Source organism: Macrobrachium nipponense, chromosome 13 (genome assembly GCF_015104395.2).
Source record: "Macrobrachium nipponense isolate FS-2020 chromosome 13, ASM1510439v2, whole genome shotgun sequence".
Lineage (NCBI taxonomy): Eukaryota > Metazoa > Arthropoda > Malacostraca > Decapoda > Palaemonidae > Macrobrachium > Macrobrachium nipponense.
The window spans coordinates 78402808-78420507 of record NC_087206.1 but is presented as its reverse complement, the minus strand read 5'-3'; the positions used below and the strand labels follow the sequence as shown (position 1 = coordinate 78420507).

The following is a 17700-nucleotide window of genomic DNA, read 5'->3' as shown; positions in this document are numbered from 1 at the left end:
TATTCTTTGTACTTTTATTTGATATTCAGTTATTTATTTGGATTTATTCAGTTTATTTATTTAGATATTCAGTTTATATTTGTGGATTCAGGTTTATTTATTTGATATTCAGTTTTTTTGGATATTCGGTTATTTATTTTGATATTCATTTATTTATTTTGATATTCAGTTATTTATTTGGATTTCAGTTATTTATTTAGATATTCAGTTATTTATTTAGATATTCATTTCTTTATTTGGATATTCTGTTATTTATTTATATATTCGGTTATTTATTTAGATATTCGGTTATTTATTTGGATATTCTGTTATTTATTTGGATATTCAGTTATTTATTTGGATGTTCTGTTATTTATTTAGATATTCAGTTATTTATTTGGATATTCAGTTATTTATTTGGATATTCAGTTATTTATTTAGATATTCTGTTATTTATTAGGATATTCAGTTATTTATTTGGATATTCTGTTATTTATTTAGATATTATGTTATTTATTTGGATATTCAGTTATTTATTTTAATATTCAGTTATTTATTTAGATATTCTGTTATTTATTTGCATATTCAGTTATTTATTTGGATATTCGGTTTTTTATTTAGATATTCTGTTATTTATTTAGATATTCTGTTATTTATTTGGATATTCAGTTATTTATTTAGATATTCAGTTATTTATTTGGATATTTTGTTATTTATTTGGATATTCTGTTATTTATTTGGATATTCAGTTATTTATTTGGATATTCTGTTATTTATTTGGATATTGTTATTTATCTGAATGTTCTGTTATTTATTTAGATATTCAGTTATTTATTTGGATATTCAGTTATTTATTTGGATATTCTGTTATTTATTTGGATATTCAGTTATTTATTTAGATATTCAGTTATTTATTTGGATATTCTGTTATTTATTTGGATATTCCAGTTTATTTATTTTGATTTTTTTTAAAAAAAAAAAAAATTTATTATTGGATTTTTTTATTCGTTATTTATTTAGATATTTCATTCTGTTATTTATTTAGATATTCAGTTATTTATTTAGATATTCAGTTATTTGTTTAGATATTCAGTTATTTATTTGGATATTCAGTTTACTTTTTATCTTTGGATAATTCTGTTTATTTTATTTGGGACATTCAGTTTATTTATTTGGACATTATTCCAGTTAATTTATTTAAAGGAATAAATTCAGTTTTATGTTTATTTTGGATATTATGTTTATTTATTTGGTATTCTGTTATTTTATTTGTTATTTATTTCAGTATTTTTTAGATTTCAGGTTATTTATTTCAGAATATTCAGTTATTTATTTGGATATTCAGTTATTTATTTAGATATTCAGTGTTAATACTTAGATGTTAGGTTATTATATTAAGTTATTTATGTAAATATTCAGTCATTTACTTAGATATTCAGTTATTTACTTAGATATTTACTGAAATATTAATTTATTTACCTAGGTATTCATTTTTTAGATATTTTGTTATTTATTTAGATATTCAGTTATTTATATAGATATTAAGTTATTTAAATAGACATTTGATCATTTATTTAAATATTCAGTTTTTTCCTTAGTGATTCAGTTGTTTATTTAGATATTCGGTTATTTATTTAGATATTTGGTTATTTATTTATATATTCAGTCATTTATTTAGATATTCAGTTATTTATTTAGTTATTCAGTTGTTTATTTAAATATTCAGTTCCAATTTTTCATTTAGATATTTAGGTAGCTTTGGTAACACCTTAATATCGTGAATTTTTATTATTATTATTTTTTTGTATGCTTCCATTTTAGATGTCATAGATTTTTAAACAAGCTTCTTAAATTGAACGTCAAGTGTAAAGTACAGGTTAGTGCAAGTTAGGAACTATGTTGAATTGCTGCTAGCTGGAAACAGGGCCGGTTTTAAGGATTTGTGACCAATTTGATGAAATTGGGACCCTTGCCTTTTGTGTGTGGGGGCGGGGGTTGGTTGTCCCCGTGCCAGTCACCTGAAATCTTTGCTGAAGGAGTTTACATAATTTTTAGATTATCAAGCAGTCTCCATATCTGATTATTTCTAAAAAAAAAAAAAAAAAACAAAAAAAAAAAAAAAAAAAATTTGCTGAAGGAGTGCATAATCTTTTGATTATCAAGCAGTCTGCATATCTGAGTATTTCTCAAGAAGAAGAAAAAAAGGAGGTTTTGAATGATAAAATTCCTCAAAATAGGCTTTATGATGACCATAAGTAATCCTCAGAAGTGTTATGTGAGGGCTGTGCAGTTTTCAGGTTTTACTGCAAGTATAGAAAGTGACAGAGACTGCTCTGACAAAATGCAAAAGGTGAGGATATTTCTCTTTCTTCGTCGCTTCAGGTAAAAAGGAATGGAATGGTATGATCGGCGAGCTGGTGGACGAGGAAAATGGCATCGACATGATAGTGGCCCCCCTGACCATCAACCCAGAGAGGTCGAACGCCATAGCGTTTTCAAAGCCCTTCAAGTACCAGGGTATCACGATCCTCGTTAAAAGGGTAAGTTAGTTATTGTGTTTCTTTGGAGTGGTGTACATGCATGAGCAACTGCCCCGCCCCCAAACCCGCCCCCCCCCCCCCCACCCCCACTTACTCGTGATGATCTTTGCCCAGATATCCTGCTAGAAGTGGATGGGAGAATCTTAGATTCGACAGTATACTTGCAATTAAGTATTCTTTTCAATTCTCTGTGAATATATAGCATAACTTTACTCTGCATTCGTGTGGAACTATATTATGTGAGAGATCTAATCTTTGCCCAAATATCCTGCTAGAAGTGGATGGGAGAAGTCTTAGATTCGACAGTATACTTGGAATTAAGTATTCTTTTCAATTCTCTGTGAATATATAGCATAACTTTACTCTGCATTCGTGTGGAACTATATTATGTGAGAGATCTAATTCTGCATATCTTTACAATTCTGCCCTTTCCTCAGAAATATATCTCTCTTTGGTTACTAGTTTTTCTAAAATCTCACGTTAAAGTGGGTGGAGGTATATAGCTCTAGATTTGGCAGTGCAGGCCCTGGGAAATGTGTTGCTTATCCATTTCACTCTGAACATTTACAAGACATTTGCTTTATATCTGTTAAGTGGCACTCAATTTGTTGATTGGCAGGCACCTCACGAGGCAACCTTGGTGTCCATCTTGCAACCGTTCAGGGACACTCTGTGGCTAATGCTCTTAGCGACTGTCCATGTCATTGCTCTCCTGATGTGGGTGCTTGACAGACTGAGTCCTGTTTATAAGTGAGTGATTCGTAGGGGTAGAATGTAGCTCAATTTATCAGAATGATGGCAGATGCTTCTGGCAAAAAAAAAATGGATATCTTAATTAACCATTAACTTTTCTGGATAAAATTGGCTTGTGGGCACGGTGTAGTCTGAGTTCCAGAATCTTGTGGACGAATTGGCTTGCAAAAAGTCAACCAACTGTTATTGTATACAGTAAATATGATTTTGTGTTATGTAGATTAGAAATGTGGACCATAACCCGTAGCTAAAACTTCTCAGGTAGCCTACTGCTCTGTAGTTAGTCAGCTAACTGTTAGTATACAGTAAATATGATTTTGTGCTATGTAGATTGGAAATGTGAACCATAACCCGTTGCTCAAACTTCTCAGGTAGGCTACTGCTCTATAGTTTTAATTTCCAGAATCTTAGTGGAAGAATTGCTTTGCAAAAAGTCAACTAACTGTCATTGTATGCAACAGATTCAGTTTTTGTGTCATGTACATTAGAAAGGTGAACCACAACCTGATGCTACAACCTCTCGGGTACTGCAATGAAATTAGAATGAGAAATTATCATGATTAAATTAGATGTTTTAGAGGGGTTAACTGTACTGAATTCATTGTTGATTAGGAGGAAGCCCTTATATTTAGGAATCGTCTCAGAAATATTTAACTGCCACAGAACTTCCTGATGTACTTAGCATAAGAACAAGTTTGGTCTCTGTTCTATTTTTTGTGAGTATTTTTATAATTCCTCATCCTCAGTGGCGGAATCAAGTGGAGGGGCACCTGGTCACGTGCCCCCCCCCCAACACCCCCTTGGATATGAATAATAGAACATTGGTTTCTTTCAATAATCATTAATAGTAAAAAAAAAATTTGGTTAGTTAATTATTACTTCAACAACTGTTGTACATCAACAAACACAATAATAACAACAACAACCACTGCTATTGTGTGTATGTGTGTACATGTTATGGGCTGTCCACACTAGCGAGCATGCTCGTCGGGTACTTCCAGCTATTTCTCTTTTCTCTCACTTCTGAAGCAGTGTTACCAAACAATCACATCGTTCTGGCTCTGTGTTTTGTCGGTCAGTATAGTGGACCGGGTTATGGGAACAGTGTTTGCCCGTCAGGCAGCGCCCGCTGGTGTGGACAGGGCTTACATATATATAATGGTAATCCTAAAGCCCCCCACTATCCTTCAGTTATGTCTGCACAGTTATAACTGCACAGTCGGACTGTGCAGGCAAATCTTCGCCACTAACGATGCAGTCCTTTTCCTCAGTCCTCCGTATATAGTAGCAGCCACGGCGTCAACACACGATGTATGCTCTAGCTGGAATTGGTTTGCTGACATCATAAGAAAATAATAATTCATAAACGTCAAGTAAGACGTCCAGTGAAAGAGTGGTAGAAAAAATAGAATTAAATACTCCCATGTGAAGTTGTTAAGAGTTAAAAATTTAACCCCACGAACTTTCATAACGTTTATTGAATATTTTATGAATGAACGAAGTTCCGTGGAAAAATAAATTAAGGTTCGTAATCGTTTGATTTAATTTCAAAGTTGACGCATATAGGCCTAATATTTTTTTCTGTTTCATTAAAAGGAGTTAATACTGATTTGTTTTCATTTTAAGATTGACTTTATGACGTGTTACAATGAATGAAAATTCATAGTTTACAACTGTCTTCTTTTGTTTCGTAGTATTTTTTAACGAGTATTCGGTCTTTCTCCTGCAGAAGTAGCCTGGATCCTGCATCTGCTTCTGAAATTGTTCTTAGCTCTCTCTCTCTCTCTCTCTCTCTCTCTCTCTCTCTCTCTCTCTCTCTCGCTTTTGACGGCAGTGATGCCTCACCGCCGGGGTGTCATTACAGGGCCAAATCATTGCAGAGGGGTTTTGTTAAACCAGCAATGAGCGCTTTCCCTCTGCTCATTGGCGCTGCTCACCAAACCAATAACAGTTCTTAAGTCGTCTATCGCTCCAACTTTGAATTTACATATATTCAGAATTTCTGAATATATTTAGAATACCTTGTACGTGCGCATGTGTGTCTTGACTCTTGAAGGGCGCTTTCTAGTAGGATTCTTGAGGATTTCGAAAATCTTTCTCCTCGGTTCTCGTAAGTAGTCATATTTCTCTCTCTCTCTCGTGCGCTTTCGACGGCTATGATGTCTCATTGCTTGGGTATTATCGTTGCAGAGGGTTTAGTTTAAACCAGTTTAAACCAGCAGTGAGCACCTTCCCAGTATTCGTTTCGGCTATCGTCTCCCTGTGTCTGTTCCTTCATGCATCCTTTCTCCGCTTTCTCTCAGCCCTTGTGTCAGCCTTCCTCTTCGTCAGGATCTGCAACTTCTTCCACCTGAATTCCTGCTTTGTGCCTGCAGGAGCCTTTCTTTTGATTTCTCTTCTTCCTAGAGCCTTGTTCTCTCTGTTTTTCTATGTGCGCGCCCCGGACCCCCCGCCCCAAATGAAAGATTTCTAGTAGATCCGCCACTGCTTCTCTGCTAAGTTTGCTGCTGACAGTAGGCCTATATTAGGCAGCGTTCCCTCAGTCCTTCAATGCTTTGCGTTCTGCCTCTTGCATTTCACTTGTGTCCTTTGGTCTCTCTGCTTAACAAGCTGTTCAACTTATTTCACTTTTCCCTGATTCCGTCTTCATTTCTTGCTTAATTAAAAATAAAGCCTTTGGACAAACCCCATGAGAGTAGATATGTGTCCACTTAATAATAATAATAATGATAATAATAATAATAATAATAATAATGTTAATGTGGCGCCGTGGAGGAGTGGGTTAGGTCGTCAATGGACTTAAGTCAAGTTAAGCAACATTGGGGCTGGTCAGTCGTTGGATGGGTGACCGCTCTCCTTGGCGTTGATTCCTTGGGAAAGGGTCCAGCTATGGGTTAAATAGCAAAACTCAGCAATGATGGAAAGAAACGAAGGAATAAAGGACAACGGCGTAAATGGCAACAGAGGAGCTTCGTCCGGCAACCAGGTATTCAACCCAATTGAAGGGGAAGACGGTCAGGTACTTGGAGGTCGTCATCCAGCAACTGATCACCACAACGACAGTAATCAACAGCCTGAGATTGGAGATACAGAGGCTAAAAAAAAGAAATGGACAAGAGAAGAAAAATAAGGAGATATGGAGATGCTACATCAGAAGCAACCCGACAGAGAGAGGATATAGAAGAAGATTGGTCAACATCTGGAATGAGAGGAATAACACCCCCCAAACAGAGCAGAGGCTGGCAGACCAAGTAAGGAACATAAAGAAAAAGAACTGGCTCTCCCCCAACAGAAAGAGAAGAACTGGAAAGGGAAATGTCACACGACAACGAATTACACGAAGACGAACTGAGAGACGATGCCACAGAAGATGACAGGGAGGATGAGGTATCAAACAACGACACACGAAGAAACACCGACGAAGTAACAGAGAGGACGGAATGGGTAGAAAAGATTAGACAATGGATGGAGTCAGATACAGAGAGAACAAAGATCCCCTCCATGAAAGCCTACAACACCAAGAAATTAAGGCAGAAAACAAGTGAGGTCAATGAAATAATGGGCATAATACACACCACCAGTATCACAGAAACAAATAACTTGGTATATGCAGGAGCAAGATTAGTAGCAGAACTGATGGGGATTCGAACACCAACACCACCAGCACAACCAACCCAACAGAAACCAAAACAGCAACCTCCTTGGAAAAGGCGCCTGGAAAAGCAAATCATGGTGATGAGGTCTGACTTGAGTAAACTGAAAGAGATGGCAGAAAAAAGGCTAAGAAGCAAGAAAACAAGGGAGGAACTCAACGAGAAATACAAAGTACAAGAGAGGGGACTAAACAACACAATAGAAGATGTAAAACCGAGGCTTAAAGGCCAAAGCACATAAGATCCAACGATACATGAACAGGAATAAGGGATACCAACAGAACAAACTATTCGGAACTAACCAGAAAAGACTATACAGCCAACTAAGAGGGGAAGACAACCACCCAGAAATTCCTGAAGCCGAACCAAGTAAGTCTCTGGGAAAACATATGGAGCAATCCGGTATCACACAACAAACATGCAACATGGCTCCAGGAAGTCAAGGAAGAAGAAACAGGGAGAATAAAACAAAGATTCACAGAGATCACGACAGACACAGTCAGACACCAACTAAAGAAAATGCCAAACTGGAAAGCCCCAGGTCCCTATGAAGTCCATGGATACTGGCTCAAAAACTTCAAGGCCCTACACCCACGAATAGCAGAACAACTCCAGCATTGTATCTCAAACCACCATGCACCCAAATGGATGACCACAGGAAGAACATCCTTAGTACAAAAAGACAAGAGTAAGGGAAATATAGCCAGTAACTACAGGCCTATCACCTGCCTACCAATAATGTGGAAGTTACTAACAGGTATCATCAGTGAAAGGCTATACAACTTCCTAGAGGAGACAAACACCATCCCCCACCAACAGAAAGGCTGCAGAAGGAAGTGTAGGGGCACAAAAGACCAGCTCCTGATAGACAAAATGGTAATGAAGAACAGTAGGAGAAGGAAAACCAACCTAAGCATGGCATGGATAGACTATAAGAAAGCCTTCGACATGATGCCACACACATGGCTAATAGAATGCCTGAAAATATATGGGGCAGAGGAAAACACCATCAGCTTCCTCAAAAATACAATGCACCACTGGAATACAATACTTACAAGCTCTGGAATAAGACTAGCAGAGGTTAATATCAGGAGAGGGATCTTCCAGGGCGACTCACTGTCCCCACAACTCTTCGTAGTAGCCATGATTCCCATGACAAAAGTACTACAGAAGATGGATGCCGGGTACCAACTAAAGAAAAGAGGCAACAGAATCAACCATCTGATGTTCATGGACGACATCAAGCTGTATGGTAAGAGCATCAAGGAAATAGATACCCTAATCCAGACTGTAAGGATTGTATCTGGGGACATCAGGATGGAGTTTGGAATAGAAAAATGCGCCTTAGTCAGCATACAAAAAGGCAAAGTAACGAGAACTGAAGGGATAAAGCTACCAGATGGGAGCAACATCAAACACATAGATGAGACAGGATACAAATACCTGGGAATAATGGAAGGAGGGGATATAAAACACCAAGAGATGAAGGACACGATCAGGAAAGAATATATGCAGAGACTCAAGGCGATACTCAAGTCAAAACTCAACGCCGGAAATATGATAAAAGCCATAAAAACACATGGGCAGTGGCCAGTAATCAGATACAGCGCAGGAATAGTGGAATGGACGAAGGCAGAACTCCGCAGCATAGATCAGAAAACCAGGAAACATATGACAATACACAAAGCACTACACCCAAGAGCAAATACGGACAGACTATACATAAAACGAAAGGAAGGAGGGAGAGGACTACTAAGTATAGAGGACTGTGTCAACATCGAGAACAGAGCACTGGGGCAATATCTGAAAACCAGTGAAGACGAGTGGCTAAAGAGTGCATGGAAAGAAGGACTAATAAAAGTAGACGAAGGCCCAGAAATGTACAGAGACAGGAGAATGACAGACAGAACAGAGGACTGGCAACAAACCAATGCACGGACAATACATGAGACAGACTAAAGAACTAGCCAGCGATGACACATGGCAATGGCTACAGAGGGGAGAGCTCAAGAAGGAAACTGAAGGAATGATAACAGCGGCACAAGATCAGGCCCTAAGAACCAGATATGTTCAAAGAACGATAGACGGAAATAACATCTCTCCCATATGTAGGAAGTGCAATACGAAAAATGAAACCATAAACCACATAGCAAGCGAATGCCCGGCACTTGCACAGAACCAGTACAAAAAGAGGCATGATTCAGTGGCAAAAGCCCTCCACTGGAGCCTGTGCAAGAAACATCAGCTACCTTGCAGTAATAAGTGGTACGAGCACCAACCTGAGGGAGTAATAGAAAACGATCAGGCAAAGATCCTCTGGGACTACGGTATCAGAACGGATAGGGTGATACGTGGAAACAGACCAGACGTGACGTTGATTGACAAAGTCAAGAAGAAAGTATCACTCATTGATGTCGCAATACCATGGGACACCAGAGTTGAAGAGAAAGAGAGGGAAAAAATGGATAAGTATCAAGATCTGAAAATAGAAATAAGAAGGATATGGATATGCCAGTGGAAATCGTACCCATAATCATAGGAGCACTAGGCACGATCCCAAGATCCCTGAAAAGGAATCTCGAAAAACTAGAGGCTGAAGTAGCTCCAGGACTCATGCAGAAGAGTGTGATCCTAGAAACGGCGCACATAGCAAGAAAAGTGATGGACTCCTAAGGAGGCAGGATGCAACCGGAACCCGACACTATAAATACCACCCAGTCGAATTTGAGGACTGTGATAGAGCAAAAAAAAAAAAAAAAAATAATATAATAATAATAATAATGTTAAAAAATATTGACAATTATATATCAAAAATATATTTCTTTGTAAAAATATTTTTACATAGAAATATATTTTTAATATATAATTGTCGATATTTTTTAACAATTTGTTTTCACGAGACTATGAATTTCTTAATAATAATAAAATAATAATAATAATAATAATAATAATAATAATAATAATAATAATAATAATAATAATAATAATAGGAAAGCAATTCCACAGTAGTATATGTAATAGACCAAAAAAGAAATAAAATAATAACAACAACAATAACAAAATTAATATTAATGATAGTGACTTACTTGTACTTATTTGTGCATGTCTCATAAATGGCATAAAAGATTAGCCTTGAAAGACCTTGGAAGACAGTGTATGACACTACTTTATTTTCACCACTTTTTATCCTTAGCATCTCATGATCGATCACAAGCATTTATAGAAATAATTTGGAGATGTGAAAATTAAATGTAAATGTATCTCCAAATGAGTAAAAATCAGTTAATGTTTACTTATTCACAACTGCAGTAATTATGAGTCTCTAGTCAATTTCATCCACAGTTGAGTTGACATATTCAAGTGGTATGATTTTTATAAGGAAATTTGTAGAATTACTGGAGTACTTTCAGACAGGATGACGCTAGTAGATTCACATCAACCGTGCATCTGATGTCTAAGCCAGTCCCTTACGATGCTCCTGATTGGCTGTTGATAAGTCAATCACAGGACTGGAAGCTCTCAGTCTCGAGAGAAAGAGAGAAAGAGAGAGATTCCACCTCTCCTGAGGGATACATCTTTCACAAAAAGTATCCCTCAGGTGAGGTGGACACATACATCCCGCCTATGTGAACTCTCGAGAGACTAAGAGTTTCCAGCCTTGTGATTGTGCTTATCAACAGCCAATATGGAGCGTCGTAAGAGACGGGCCTAGACATCAGATGCACGGTTGATGTGAATCTACTATAGTCATTGAATGGTAAATTCCTAAAAGGATGTTGCTTCCCCTTGCAGGATAACTGGAGATGACACAGACTCCCTGTCAATCACGGAGTCCTTTTGGTTTTCCTGGGCTGTCATCCTTAACAGTGGACTTTCTGAAGGTAGGATGTACGTAGGATATAGTGACGATAAACTTTAGCACTGTCCTTAAAGTAACGTTAGTATGTTACTGAATGAGAATGTTAATTTTGTGTTTTTAAAGAAACTTTGTTTGCAATAGGGCAGTCATTTTCGTTAGAAACACCCCTGTCAGCCAGTTAAGCTCTCCATTCTGATCTGTCTTGTGCACTTTCCGACTGAATTGAAACCAATTAAGATCTTCATCTAGGACCCCTGTTTATGATTTAGGGGACTTCCTACTGATCTTTATCTTGATTCTTCCTTATCTACTACTTTTTGGACTGCCTTCATTCCTTCCCATCACGTCCAAACAACCTCGGTCTACTTTGCACCAGCTGGACAACGCAATATCTCTTCGCAACTTTCAGTTATACTGTTGCCTTCCTTTTTCTTCGTCAGTGCCCATGTCTGCTGCATAGAGTACCCTATGCTTTAGTGTTTATCATTAGGCCAATTGTCTTTTCTCACTTCACCTAGGCTGTAGCTGCTTGTCCTTATTCAACTACGTAACCTTCTTCAAAGTCCAGCACATCCAAGGGTAACCGAAGTGTTCTAAATACTCTGAGATCTGTCCTTCCTCCACAACATGATAGCTTACCTCTCCTTTTCGAGTTTGCTCTTTTTATACATTTTTGGCAAGAAAATTATCTTTACTTCATGTATATATTTTGCAGTCTTGGATATCCCTTGTGTCTCCACGGGCTACCTTAGATACATAGTACTAAGTTCGTCGAAGACCTCTCCCACAGCATCTAAATGGGCACACTTCCGACTGAAGATTGTTATGTTTTTGTAGATTTTCAGACACCGCTGAATTCCATCCTTCCATCTCTTTAACACATGTACTCCCTTCCTCAGATTCTGTCCCTTTTATGTATTATTATTATTATTATTATTATTATTATTATTATTATTATTATTATTATTATTAGGAAGGAGGCCTTCTCTGAGGGCAGTACAACGACATTTAATTTATATAGAATCTTCTCAATTCTTCTTATTGCCTTTTTCTCATCGCCTTTTTCTCATCAGCATGTAGCTGGTATATCAGGTTTCTTAAGGACATATAAAGATTATTATTCAGAAGACGAAACCTATTCACAAGGAACAAGCCAACTACAGGAGGCCACTGACTTGAAATTCAATCTTCCAAAGTATATTATGTTCATTCGAAAAAATGATCAGGAGATAATGGGAAACACGGAAAGAGGAGATATCAGTTAATAGAAAAAATAATAAATTAAGTAACTAAATAGGTCAATCAGAATGTAAGTCAATTATTAAAATGGAAGTCGAATTCTATTGGTGGTGGTAATGCATGTGAAAAGCAGGTTTGGTTTCGTTGACTCTTCTTCTTTTCCACCAGGTACTCCGAGGTGCATAAGCGGTCGCATCCTTGGTATAATATGGGGTGGTTTCGCAATGATCATAGTGGCTTCCTATACGGCTAACTTGGCCGCGTTCTTAGTCTTGGAGACTCCCGCCACTTCCATCTCTGGAATCAATGATCCCAGGGTAAGATATTTTTTTTCGACCGAGTCTGTTAAACGTTTCAAATTAACTTTGAATTATTTTCCCGCAAAGTTTGATCTGAATGACTAACACAGGCTACTGAAATACATTGTTCCCAACAAGAAAAACAACAACAAAATAGTTTGTAGGCTTACTCCCCGAGTAAGCGAAAACAAGTTACAGTACTGTATTGATTTGATACCATTTGTATGTTGCATCGTAAGTTGGTTACTGTAGGCTACTCTTCATGCCTATTTAAGTACGGTATGGTATCCAATCAATACAGTACTAAGTTTTCGCTTACTCGGGAAGTAAGCCTACGGACTACTTTGTTGTTGTTGGGAACACTATATTTCATTAGCTTATGTTAGTAAGTCATATAAAACTGTGCGTCAAAATATTTCAAAGTTGATTTAGTAGGAGAGCCAGGGGGCTCCCAGATTTGTCACAAATGAGGAGACTTAACCCCTTATCCTGAAGAAGCAGCGTCATGTAATGTGTTCCCTTCTTCTTTTCACAGCTGAGAAATCCAGGCGAAAACTTCACATTTGCCACCATCAAGGGGTCGGCTGTGAACATGTTCTTCCAGCGGAAGACTGAGTGGTCGAACATGTACAGAGTGATGGAAATGCATAATTACGACTCTGTAGATGATGCTTTACAGGCAGTGAGAGATGGGTAAGGTTCTGAAACATATTCGTTTATAATCATAATCATTATTAATATTCAGAAGCAGTGTTGCCAACCGTGGGGTAATTACCCTATGCGTAGGGTAATTCAGCCTCAGATCTGGGTCAGTTTAGGGTAACGGGGTAATGTCACGAAATCTGAGCAAAACGTAGGGTAATTTCAAGATGGTTGTCGTGTATTTATTAAAAAGTAAGCAATAAACAACAAATTTATTAATGTTTAATATATCTTAAGGCCGGGCGTAGGGTACAATAACAGTGAAAGTAGAGTAATTTAAGTGCCTTGGTAGGGTAAGGAGCATTTAGATGGTTGGCAACACTGTTCAGAAGATGAAACCTATTCTTATGGAATAAGCCGGCCACAGAGGCCACTGACTTGAAATTCAACCCTCCAAAGATTATGGTTCATTAGGGAATGAAGAGGAAGTACGTGAAATACAGAAAGAAGAGATCCCACTTATTAAAAAAAGTAGAACAAAAATTATTAAATATAAAACAGAAAAGGTATTAAAATGCAAGAAGAATAGTACTTAAGGGCAGTAATGCATTGCATTTTCGTTTGAACTTCTGGAGTTCCATAAGCAAAACAAACCTATTCTTATGGAATAAGCCGGCCACAGAGGCCACTGACTTGAAATTCAACCCTCCAAAGATTATGGTTCATTAGGGAATGAAGAGGAAGTACGTGAAATACAGAAAGAAGAGATCCCACTTATTAAAAAAAGTAGAACAAAAATTATTAAATATAAAACAGAAAAGGTATTAAAATGCAAGAAGAATAGTACTTAAGGGCAGTAATGCATTGCATTTTCGTTTGAACTTCTGGAGTTCCATAAGCAAAACAAACCATTTTTAGTCTTGTAAATAACCAAGTAGAACTCTATGGTCTATTTTATGTTTACGTACAAATATCTTTTTAAATGGAGTCGGGGTGTCTCCGTCTCATGGGCCAATCTTTCTTTCCTGAGATGAAACGAATCTGACTTTTCTTAACTCAAATAGACCGAACCTGCCATTGTTGTCAGAATTGAGGCATACGTAGGAGATGGGTTTTTCAGTAGGAAAGTGGAACTAATACTGAGTTCATATTGCCTCATCTATCTAACGAGAGACTACAACTGTAACAGAGGTCCACACATTCCCCATCTTTCCCTGTGAACCACATGTTTCCAAGCACTTTTAGAGGTCTGTGTCTCCAGTGCGACTATTCACCAGAATTTGTCACTAAAATTGTTTTGCTTATATTTGTGATTTGTTGTGTGAATACACTGAATTGGTTAAAAATTATCTCTCTGATTTTAACCTGGGTTGTAGTACTTGGAGACCCTAGGTATCAGAGTTGGTATTATTTTAGGAATATCACAATACAGGACACTTCAGGCGTTCATATGGGAGAGTTCCAGGCTGGAGTACGAAGCTGCACAGGATTGCGATCTGTTGACGGTTGGGGAGCTCTTTGGGAGGTCAGGATACGGCCTGGGTCTGAAGAAGGGGTCACCGTGGGCGGAAAAAATCACCAGAGACATTCTGGATTTGCATGAAAGTGAGTAGTGAGGTTTTAACGTCTTCAACTTTCACGTACTGTTTTATTTTAACTTTTCCCTGTGAATTCAGCTTTGTGATTAAAAAAAATAAAAAAAAAAAAAAAAACTACTTTTGCTGTAATTCAGACACTGAAAAAACCTCCTTTGCTGCAATTCAGGCACTGAAATAATTTAAAAAAAACTCCTTTGGTGTAACTCAGACACTAAAATGATAATAATAAAAAAAACTTCTTTGGTGTAATTCAGACACTGAAATAATAATAATAAAAAAAGCTCCTTTGATGTCATTCAGGCACTTAAAAAAAAACTCCTTTGGTGTAATTCTGGCACTGAAATATAAAAAAAACCACCTTGACTGTCAAATTGAGACGCTGAAAATCATGTTATTTCACAAGCAATAAATGTTTTTTTTTGTTATTTGAGAAAGCTTGTTTGTGTGAAAAGAAAAAAAGATATATTAGAACTAATGGTGATTTACGATTTTATTTCGTGTAAAATTACATAAAGACGTCTGCGCAGTGCGACACTGTAGAACCTCAGTGGTTCTTTTAGGACTTTTAACTTAACTTTTTTAGGACTTTTAACTTAACTTATAAGCATGATCTTTCAGGTTTAAATCCAACGATTTCGAGAACTATTCAAGCCACATATTGTAAAAAAAAATCAACAGGTCACTGTTTTGAAATTATTTGGATAATAGGAGTTCCACCGTCCCTATCCCTGTAAGGACCCATGGATTCTGTAATCCATAAACATATATGGCACGGCATTTATTATTGCAACTTGTGCAATGTCTTGTAATGTTGACGTTGCAACAGAGTGAAGAAATTTGTCAACATTCTCTTGGATTTTCACCATGTAAACAAAGTACGAGATTCGTCGTAAATTGTCGAACGTTTTCAAAAATGAGACAACTTTAACCTTCTATAACCTGCACCCCTTTGTTCAACATCAGGAGGCTACATGGAGGAGCTGGACAAAACCTGGATCTGGGCCAGTGATGTCCGATGTCCAGGGGATCTCGTGGGGGGAGACTATTCCAAACGTCTTGGACTTAAAAACCTCGAAGGGATTTTCATCATGGTCGCTGGAGCTGTCTTGAGCGGCGTCGTTCTCGTCGTCGCCGAAATCTCCTATAATCGATGTCATGTCGCCAAGAAGAAGGGGAAGAATGGAGACGATTCCAAGAATGCTGACGAAAATGATGGGCACGACGGTGGAGGAGGAGTCGCCGAGGTCTCTAAAAGTGATGCCGAGGTGAGATGTGTAGTTGAGTAGGTCTAGTGGTTTAAGGGCGAATGATAACATTTTAAAAGATTATTCTCATTTAATTGTTAAAGCTACTGATTTAAAAAAAGAATCTGACTGACACATATCTCACGAATCCTTTATTTTGTAAAAAATATAGACTTTGTGTCCTGAGGCCAAGGTAAGATGTGTAGTACCTTGTTATTTTTATAGTAGGCCTAGTGGTTTTAGACTCACATCATGGTATTGCTCGACGAGCCACTATTACTTAGATTAACTAACATCAAATTTTCATAAGTTTTCGTACGATGAACTTAATAAAAAAAAAGTTTTTGTAGTACGATGTACGATGAACTTAATAAAAAAAGTTTGTAGTACGATGTACGATGAACTTAATAAAAAAAAAAGTTTTTGTGTACGGTGACGTTTTTCTTTATAATGGTGTGTTTTGCTTGTCTGGTTTTAAACAGGTCGACGTCGTGAACTTACTGGCTGCGAAAGGAACTCAAGATGAAACCAGAAGTGAACAAGGAACCAGTTCCTACATTGCACCAGGTAAAGTATTTCCTCTTGCAAAATTAGGCCTAAATTTAAGTCAATTTTAAGAAAGTAATAAATTTACCAATTAACCTTGCTTTGTGCTTATGATAGATAGGTTTATTAATACATGCCGTATTTGAAAAAGCTGAAGAATGCTTTCATTATCACCGTAAGCGTTTTTTTTTTTCAATTCGTTCAAATGCAAATTTCCTCGGAAATTGTAGCACAGTAATACCTTGATAAAAGAGACAGCCTTCACAGTAATACCTGGATAAAAGGGACGGTCTTCTCAGTAATACCTGGATAAAAGGGACGGTCTTCTCAGTAATACCTGGATAAAAGGGACGGTCTTCTCAGTAATGCCTGGATAAAAAGACCGTCACCACAGTAATACCTGGATAAAAGGGAGGGACAGCATAGTAATACCTGGACAGTCACCACATTAATACCTGGTTAAAGGTGACAGACAGCACAGTAATACCTGGATAAAAGGGAGTGTCACCACAGAACACTGGATAAACGGGACAGTCACTACAGTAATACCTGGATCCAAGGGATAGTTTCCACAGTAATACCTGGATAAAAGGGACAGTAATACCTGTCAGTTCACCCCCGCCCCCCGACGTTTCAGAATTAGAATGGGTGAAAACGTCCACGTTGTTAAAAGAAAAGCTAGAACTGTCAGTCGGACCATCGCTCATTTGCCAGAAGAGTGATACAACTCAAAAAATGTGTTTCAAGCTATTGATACCCGCAGATAGCCTGTTCTTTATTCCATATTGTGGTAAAAACTTCTTATTTGTATTTGTCACTAAAACAGCTCAGTAAAAGAATCATCTAAATATAAATGGACAGAGTATAGAGAATTTCAACTTCAGATTGCTTTTCCCAAAATATAATTTTCGAATTAAGACACACTTCTGGCAAATGAGCGAATATATACTCATATCCCAATTTTGATCCTCATTTAACTTTGATGTTAAAATTGGTGATATAAGTGAATTATAATCAAGTCTGACGATTTGATTTGTTTCATCATTTATCTAATGAATAGAACTCGGTATTAAGAATATATTATTATTATTATTATTATTATTATTATTATTATTATTATTATTATATTATTATTATTATTATTATTATTTGTCAATTGTGTAAGTAAATCCCTAGTAGGGCATATTTCGGTACTAGCTATGATTTATTTTTCCCGTGAGGCAGTTCAGTCATCATGGAGTTTATTGTTATTTCAATGGATGAATGAATGATTGGAAGTTCTCTGGCATCCTGACATCGAAGGTCTTTGACGCCGTGTTATTTCAATGGAATAGATAAATTGATAAGA

At 37.0% G+C, this 17700-nt stretch overlaps 1 protein-coding gene across 1 annotated transcript in view; it reads left to right on the top strand.

Moving 5' to 3' along the window:
* The window catches only part of LOC135225876 (glutamate [NMDA] receptor subunit 1-like), a 47549-nt gene that overhangs the window by 20195 nt on the left and 9654 nt on the right, over nucleotides 1-17700 (top strand). The window contains exons 13-20 of the mRNA XM_064265440.1: nucleotides 2362-2519; nucleotides 3139-3269; nucleotides 10718-10806; nucleotides 12192-12340; nucleotides 12858-13015; nucleotides 14397-14569; nucleotides 15526-15827; nucleotides 16289-16373. Of these exons, the coding sequence (XP_064121510.1) occupies nucleotides 2362-2519; nucleotides 3139-3269; nucleotides 10718-10806; nucleotides 12192-12340; nucleotides 12858-13015; nucleotides 14397-14569; nucleotides 15526-15827; nucleotides 16289-16373 (1245 nt within the window). The remainder of the gene's footprint in view (nucleotides 1-2361; nucleotides 2520-3138; nucleotides 3270-10717; nucleotides 10807-12191; nucleotides 12341-12857; nucleotides 13016-14396; nucleotides 14570-15525; nucleotides 15828-16288; nucleotides 16374-17700) is intronic.